This window comes from Coregonus clupeaformis, unplaced genomic scaffold (assembly GCF_020615455.1).
Source record: "Coregonus clupeaformis isolate EN_2021a unplaced genomic scaffold, ASM2061545v1 scaf0018, whole genome shotgun sequence".
Lineage (NCBI taxonomy): Eukaryota > Metazoa > Chordata > Actinopteri > Salmoniformes > Salmonidae > Coregonus > Coregonus clupeaformis.
In genome coordinates, this window is record NW_025533473.1 from 1462217 (window position 1) to 1470801 (window position 8585).

The following is an 8585-nucleotide window of genomic DNA, read 5'->3' on the forward strand; positions in this document are numbered from 1 at the left end:
CAGACAGCGAGCGGTTCGCTGATGTCAACGCTGTGAACAGAGTGCCCCATGGTGGGGTGGGGTTATGGCATGGGCAGGCATAAGCCTCAGACAACAAACACAATTGCATTTTATCGATGGCAATTTGAATGCACAGAGATACTGTGACGAGATCCTGAGGCCCATTGTCGTGCCATTAATCCACCGCCATCACCTCATGTTTCAGCATGATAATGCACGGCCCCATGTCATCGGATCTGTACACAATTCGTGGAAGATGAAAATGTCCCAGTTCTTCCTTGGCCTGCATACTCAACAGACATGTCACCCATTGAGCATGTTAGGGATTCTCTGGATTGACGTGTACGACAGCGTGTTCCAGTTCCCGGCAATATCCAGCAATTTCGCACAGCCATTGAAGAGGGGTGGGCCAACATTCCACAGGCCACAATCAACAGCCTGATCAACTCTATGCGAAGGAGATGTGTCGCGCTGCATGAGGCAAATGGTGGTCACACCAGATACTGACTTGTTTTCTGATCCACGCCCCTACCTTTTTTTTAAAGGTATCTGTGACCAACGGATGCATATCTGTATTTCCAGTCATGTGAAATCCATAGATTAGGGCCTAATTTATTTATTTAAATTGACTGATTTGCTCATATGAACTGCAACTCAGTAAAATCTTTGAAATTGTTGCATGTTGCGTTTATATTTTTGTTCAGCGTATTATATATATTGTATATACACACATACTCATGCATCAATTATCTTTTTATTACACTACTTCCATTGTGTTTTAAAAAAATATTTTTCCTCTCTCTGTTTTTCTCTTTCCAGCTGAGTATACTTTTGGTTTATGAACGTCAGGGTTGAGGTCAATTCCATTTAAATTCCAGTCAATTAAGGAACTACACTGAAATTCCAATTTCAATTCTCTTAAATGTTTTTCAATTAGGAAAATGTGTAATTTAATCTGGTTTAGATTCTGAATATACTGGAATTGAAATGGGATTAACCCCAACCCTGATGACCAATGATCAAATAATACATGCTGTATCCCCAAAATATCACTAGAGGGAAACATTGCCTGGTATGTCTTACCATGAGAATGGACCTATTGTCTTGCTTTACGATATGGAATAGCAAGAATACAAGAATGAGGGATTCTGTGTACAGCACTTTAAAATGAAAGTGAATGTGATCTCTAAAGCAAACAGGATATTGTTTGAAGAAATTCTATTGGGTATGATGTCCATGGATGCCACACAAGGAAGCAGAGTTGAGCTGAAAAATCAAAAGTGAAACCAAATGAGAAACACTGTCAAAACATTGGAGGCAGAACAGGTAGGTTAATTACGAGAGAAAGGTAGAAACAATGTAAAAATATTTTAGCAACTTTTCCACAGCCAGTCAGTTGCACCACATTTGGATCTATAAGGCATAGATTTTCGTTTTTCTACAGTAGTAACTATACAGTACTGCATTTATTGTTGTTACTATCTATATGTATGTTTTGCTTTCTCTCAGTCCTGTCAAATTAACGCTGTACAGCTGCTATGGTGATCAGGGTTGACTTTCATTCAGTTAGTTCAGTAAAAATGAAAAGTCTTCATAATAAATTACGGGAGATTTGAATTAAATTATTCCCTGAATTGACCCCAGCCCTGGTGGTGACTATACAAAATACTCTCTATAGAGGGAGAAGATGGAGTTTAGTTCAGTAAAAAGGAAAAGGTTTGTGTTGTTCAGTGACACATTGTATACTTTGTATACATTATGATATCATACTTTGTACTCAAATTAGCACACTTAAGGCTTGATTAAATCAGTAGAGAATATATGCGTTGTACTTCACGTTTAAAGATCATTTCTGATTGAGCCGACATATGCAGCCTTTACCGTGAATGCAGTCTCTGTCACGGATTCTGCCGAAGCTGCTCCTCCTCCTAGTTCGGGCAGGCTTCGGCGTTCGTCGTCCCCGGAGTACTAGCTGCCACCGTTGAATGTTTCTATGTTTGATTGCTTTTGTCTGTCTATTACACCTGTGTCCGTTTGTGTCTGATTACGTGTTCTATAAGTTGCCTGTGTTGTATTGGTTAGGTTGTGTGTTGTTTTTCGCCTGTCCGTAGTGCTGCGTGTTTTTTCTCTGTTTTGTTGTTTTATAGTTTTACGCATAGTTGCGTAATTGCTCGCCTCTGTTTTGTTTTGAGGCCGTTCATTGTATCTTTGCCTTGTGGTTTCACAAGTAAACTTTGTTGGACTAAGCTTCGGTGTCCTGCGCCTGACTCCCACACCACATACACCTCAGCCTTGACAGAACAACACACCAGTATGGAGTCAGCAGGAGCAGTGGCGGCACCCAAGTCGCTGGAGGATCGGATCAGCGACCAAGACACCATGATCCGGCAACTTGGGGCCGCCATGAACGAGGTGTCCAACACTCTGCGCCGGTTGGTTACGGGAGAGGTGCCCACGCCTTCTCACACCATACCATCACCAACGGCCAGTCCGCCTCTCTCAGCACCGGAACCCAGTGGCATTCGGCTCTTGCTCCCGAGGGCATATGATGGTTCTGCAGCCGGGTGTCAAGGGTTCCTCCTGCAGGTGGAACTCTACCTGGCCACCATACACCCAGCGCCCTCGGGATACGAGAGCGTCTCCGCCCTCATCTCCTGTCTATCCGGCAAGGCGTTGGAGTGGGCCAACGCCGAATGGAGGGGAATAGACGCCGCTACCATCACCTACGCGGAGTTCTCCCGCCGCTTCAGGGCTGTCTTCGATCATCCACCTGAGGGGAAGGCGGCGGGGGAGCGTCTGTTCCACCTCCGACAGGGGGAAGAGGAGCGCACAGGAGTTCGCCCTGGAGTTCCGGACTCTAGCGGCGGATGCGGGGTGGAATGAGAGGGCCCTCATCGACCATTACCGGTGTAGCCTACGAGAGGACGTTCGTCGTGAGCTGGCCTGCAGGGACACCAACCTATCCTTCGACCAGTTGGTGGACATCTCCATCCGTCTCGACACCCTGCTGGCTACCCGCGGACGTCCCGAGTGGGGGTCGTCCATTCCACCCTCCAGCACCTCCGAGCCGATTCCCATGGAGCTCGGAGATGCTGGCGCTAGAGAGAGGAGGAGAGAGAACCCGAGGGGGGCCATCCCCTGCACCAACTGTGGCCGTGGAGGACACACCGCGGCCAGGTGCTGGGGAGGGTCTCCTGGGAGAGGGGACAACAGGTCACGCACTGGGGAGTCATTTCAGGTGAGTAGGCGCCACACTTACCCAGAGCTCTCTGTTGGTCACATGAGTATACCTGTGAGATTTCCACAGGTGGCACCTCATTCCCAGCATAAGGCGCTAGTAGATTCAGGCGCAGCTGGGAATTTTGTTGATCGTGCATTTTGTTATAGGTTAGGAATTCCCCTTCGGCCGGTAGAAGCCCCCTTTCCTGTTCATGCCCTAGACAGCCGGCCGTTGGGGTCGGGGTTGATCAGAGAAGTCACAGCACCACTTAAGATGACGACGCAGGGGGGTCATGAGGAGATCATTCAGTTTTATCTGATTGACTCTCCTGCGTATCCCGTGGTGCTGGGGCTTCCCTGGTTAAGCGCCCATGATCCTACCATTGCGTGGCAACAGAGGGCTCTTATGGAGTGGTCTGCCCAGTGTGTAGGGGAGATGTCTAGGTGTTTCCTTAGGGGCGACCTCGGTAGAGAGTCCGAACCAAGTGCCCGCAATGCGCATTCCCCCTGAATATGAGGATTTAGCACTTATGTTCAGCAAAACGAGGGCAACACGGCTACCACCTCATAGACAGGGGGATTGTGCGATAGATCTCCAAACAGGAGCGGCACTTCCACGGAGCCGTGTGTATCCCCTGTCTCAAGAGGAGACAGCGGCTATGGAGACTTACATAGCCGAGTCCTTGGCACAGGGATACATACGGTCCTCCACTTCCCCGGTTTCCTCGAGTTTCTTCTTTGTGAAGAAGAAGGACGGGGGTTTGCGCCCGTGTATTGATTACCGTAGTCTCAATCAGATCACGGTTAAGTACAGTTACCCTCTTCCACTGATTGCGACTATGACAGCATCATTACGCGGAGCGCGGTTCTTCACAAAGTTGGATCTCAGGAGCGCGTACAATCTGGTGCGCATTAGGGAGGGGGGATGAATGGAAAACAGCATTTAGCACCACCTCGGGTCATTACGAGTATCTCGTCATGCCATACGGGTTAATGAATGCTCCTTCAGTCTTCCAATCCTTTGTTGACGAGATTTTCCGGGACATGCATGGGCAGGGTGTGGTAGTATACATCGACGACATCCTAGTGTACTCTTCTACACGAGCCGAGCATGTAGCCCTGGTGCGCCCGAGTGTTGAGGAGACTGTTGGAGCATGACTTGTATGTCAAGGCAGAGAAATGCTTGTTCTTCCAGGAGTCCGTCTCCTTTTTGGGTTATCGGTTGTCCGCGTCTGGTGTGAAGATAGAGGTTGACCGTGTGTCGGCCGTGCGTAATTGGCAAACTCCAACCACTGTAAAAGAGGTGCAGCAGTTTTTGGGTTTTGCTAATTACTACCGGAGGTTTATCCGGGGCTTTGGACAGGTTGCAGCTCCCATTACGTCCCTGCTAAAGGGGGGTCCGGTTCGCTTGCAGTGGTCAGCTGAGGCGGACAGGGCATTTGTCAAACTGAAAAACCTGTTCACCTCGGCTCCGGTGCTGGCGCATCCGGATCCCTCTTTACCATTCCAAGTAGAGGTAGACGCGTCCGAGGCCGGTATTGGGGCAGTCCTGTCGCAACGGTCCGGCACGCCACCTAAGCTCCGCCCCTGTGCGTTCTATTCTAAGAAGCTCAGCTCGGCGGAGCGTAATTATGACGTAGGGGACAGGGAGCTGTTAGCTGTAGTCCAGGCCCTAAAGGTGTGGAGGCATTGGCTTGAGGGGGCTCAACACCCTTTCCTCATTCAGACTGACCACCGTAACCTGGAGTACATCCGGGCAGCTAGGAGATTGAACCCTCGTCAGGCTAGGTGGAACATGTTCCTGACCCGGTTTGTTTTTAAGATCACATACATCCCAGGGTCCCAGAACGGTAAGGCAGACGCCCCTGTCCCGGCGGTATGACACAGAGGAGAGGTCCATTGAGCCTACTCCCATACTGCCGGAGTCTTGTCTGGTGGCTCCGGTGGTGTGGGAGGTCGATGCGGAGATCGAGCGGGCACTGCGTGACCGACCCTACTCCCCCCGAGTGTCGTGTGGGGCGGACGTACGTTCCGCTCGAGGTTCGTGATCGCCTTATTTATTGGGCTCATACATCACCCTCCTCTGGACATCCAGGTATTGGCCGGACAGTGCACTGCCTTAGCGTGAAATACTGGTGGCCAACGTTAGCTAAGGATGTGAGGGTTTATGTCTCCTCCTGCTCGGTGTGCGCCCAGTGTAAGGCACCTAGACATTTGCCCAGGGGAAAGTTACATCCCCTGCCCGTTCCACAACGACCATGGTCCCACCTCTCGGTGGATTTTGTGACCGACCTACCCCCCTCCCAGGGGAATACCACCATTTTGGTCGTTGTGGATCGGTTTTCCAAGGCCTGTCGTCTCCTCCCAATGCCGGGTTTCCCTACTGCCCTACAGACCGCTGAGGCCCTATTTACCCACGTGTTCCGGCACTATGGGGTCCCCGAGGATATTGTGTCTGACCGAGGTCCCCAGTTCACCTCCAGAGTCTGGGGGGCGTTCATGGAACGCTTTGGGGGTCTCGGTGAGCCTTACCTCGGGGTACCACCCAGAGAGCAATGGGCAGGTTGAACGAGTCAACCAGGATGTGGGTAGGTTTCTGAGGTCCTATTGCCAGGGCCGGCCGGAGGAGTGGTCTAGGTATATCCCCTGGGCAGAGATGGCCCAGAACTCTCTCCGCCACTCCTCCACCAATTTAACACCTTTCCAGTGTGTTTTAGGGTATCAGCCGGTCCTGGCACCATGGCACGAGAGCCAGATCGAGGCCCCTGCGGTGGATGAGTGGATTCGGCGCTCGGAGGAGACGTGGGACGCTGCCCATGTCCATCTGCAGCGGGCCATCCGTCGACAAAAGGCGAGCGCCGATCGCCACCGCAGTGAGGGACCGGTGTACGCACCGGGAGATCGAGTCTGGCTCTCGACTCGAAACCTGCCCCTCCGCCTGCCTGGGTCGGCGGTTTGTGGGGCCCTTTAAAGTCCTGAGAAGATTGAACGAGGTGTGTTACAGGTTACAACTGCCTATTGATTACAAGAATATTAACCCCTCGTTCCATGTGTCTCTTCTCAGGCCGGTGGTAGCTGGCCCACTCCAAGAAGATGAGATAGGAGAGACCCCTCCGCCCCCTTTGGACATCAAGGGGGCCCCGGCGTACAGGGTCCAGACCATCTTGGACTCGAGGCGCCGGATGAGTGGTCTCCAGTATCTCGTGGAGTGGGAGGGGTACGGTCCGGAGGAACGGTGCTGGGTGCCTAGGAGGGACATCCTTGATCCATCCCTCCTGACTGAGTTCCACCGTGGGCATCCCACGCGCCCGGGTCCGCGTCCTCCTGGCCGTCCCCGAGGCCGGGGTCGGCGCACGGCTGGAGCCGCGCGTCAAGGGGGGGGTACTGTCACGGATTCTGCCGAGGCTGCTCCTCCTCCTAGTTCGGGCAGGCTTCGGCGTTCGTCGTCTCCGGAGTACTAGCTGCCACCGTTGAATGTTTCTATGTTTGATTGCTTTTGTCTGTCTATTACACCTGTGTCCGTTTGTGTCTGATTACGTGTTCTATAAGTTGCCTGTGTTGTATTGGTTAGGTTGTGTGTTGTTTTTCGCCTGTCCGTAGTGCTGCGTGTTTTTTCTCTGTTTTGTTGTTTTATTGTTTTACGCATAGTTGCAAAATTGCTCGCCTCTGTTTTGTTTTGAGGCCGTTCATTGTATCTTTGCCTTGTGGTTTCACAAGTAAACTTTGTTGGACTAAGCTTCGGTGTCCTGCGCCTGACTCCCACACCACATACACCTCAGCCTTGACAGTCTCTTCAACTGCGGGAACATTGCCTTTATCAATTCACGTTTAAAGATAATTTCTGATTGAGCCCACATATGCAGCGTTTACCGTGAATTTAGTCTCCGCAACTGCGGGAACATTGCCTTTGTCAATCGCCCTATAAAGCGGATCTTCAGCGCTACGGATTGAATTAAGCCTTAGTCAATCATATTTTTTGGGGGAATAAATCATGGAAACATACTTGAGTAAATAATAATTTGAGTTGGGAGATTTTAGAAAAGAAAACCTCTCTATGTCTACATCTTCAATATGTTTTTTCCCTAATAAAAATATTATTGCTGTATGTGTACAACACATATAGCCTAACCCGGTACAGCCAGAAGAGGATAGGCCACCCCTCTCTCTGAGCTGGGTTCCTCTCCAGGTTTCTTCCTTGATGGGGGTTTTTCCAAGCCTCTGTGCTCTCACTTCTGCTTCGCTTGCACTTTGGGGTCTAGGCTGGGTTACTGTAAAGCACTTTGTGATCTACTGATGTATAAAGGTCTTTATAAATACATTTGATTGATATCATCTGTTTACAAATTGGTGTCAACTGTGTGTCCGTTAGCAGAGCCATGCCAGCGAAGTCGGTGCAGTTCAGCGGTTGGGAGGCTGTGGTTGAGAAGCAGAGTGTCCTGAAACCTGGTCAGGCACCCCGGGGCAGACAAGGCTATACCATGTACCATGGAACCCACCGTGACAGAGCCCGAGCCATCATCACAGGGGGGTTTCAACCCTCGGCGGGGGGCACGTTGGGCCCGGGGGTCTACTGCAGCCGGGACATAGCCAAGGCACAGGGCTACCCCAGTGGGTGCCCCTCTGTGGAACATGTGGTACTGCAGCTGAAGGTCCGGGTGGGCCGCGTGAAGAAGATGGATAGGCAGAATGTAGCAATGTGGCACTCGTGGCAACAGAGCAGCTATGATACGGCCTGGCTGCCCTCCTCCGTCATTGGGCGTGAGGAGGACTGCGTGAAAGACCCCAAGCGGGTGGCGGTGAACGGCATCGCGCACTGTGGCGACCCAGCCACGAAGCACGCCCTCGAGAAGCTCATCAGTCAGCAGAGACAGGGGGTGGAGTCAAGTGGGCGGGGACACGAGCAGGGGATTGTGGGCAGGTGTAAGCGGTGCAAGAAGCAGACACCGATTGGCCACTCTCTGGAGGTGTGTTGGGGGTGTGGTGACACTGTATGCCCTTTTATGGACAAACATGTCTGCAAAAAGAGCAGTTGAAAGTGACAGCTTCTAAATACTGGATACTTTATGATGATGACATTACTGGTTCATTCAACAATAAAAAAGGTTTGTGTGGAATTAAATTAAGCTTTGTTGGTGACTTCATTATAGGTGTCACGGAATCAGCCGAGGCTGCTCCTCCTCCTTGCTCGGGCAGTGTCAGGCTGATGTGGATGTGGTGTAGGAGTCAGGCGCAGGACACAGAAGCTACTTCCAACAGACTTTACTGGAAGACACGATAATACAAAGAAACGGACCTCAACAAAACAAGGAGGCGAGCGATTACGCAACAGTGCGCAAAAACACTCCAATGGCACAAGACTACGCAAA

The 8585-nt window shown here is 51.1% G+C and overlaps 1 protein-coding gene across 2 annotated transcripts; it reads left to right on the forward strand.

Annotated features, from left to right (window-relative positions):
* Positions 1 to 1088: 1088 nt before the first annotated feature.
* On the forward strand, positions 1089 to 8338 carry LOC123483081. 2 transcript variants are annotated; one of them, XM_045212537.1, is made up of 2 exons: positions 1089 to 1326; positions 7589 to 8338. In XM_045212537.1, exon 2 carries the CDS (start codon positions 7596 to 7598, stop codon positions 8250 to 8252), a length of 657 nt encoding a protein of 218 aa, XP_045068472.1. In that variant the 5' UTR covers positions 1089 to 1326; positions 7589 to 7595; the 3' UTR covers positions 8253 to 8338. The 2 variants fall into 2 exon arrangements, with proteins under 2 accessions (XP_045068472.1, XP_045068473.1); XM_045212538.1 differs by having other exon boundaries at positions 7592 to 8338.
* The last annotated feature ends 247 nt before the right edge of the window (positions 8339 to 8585 follow it).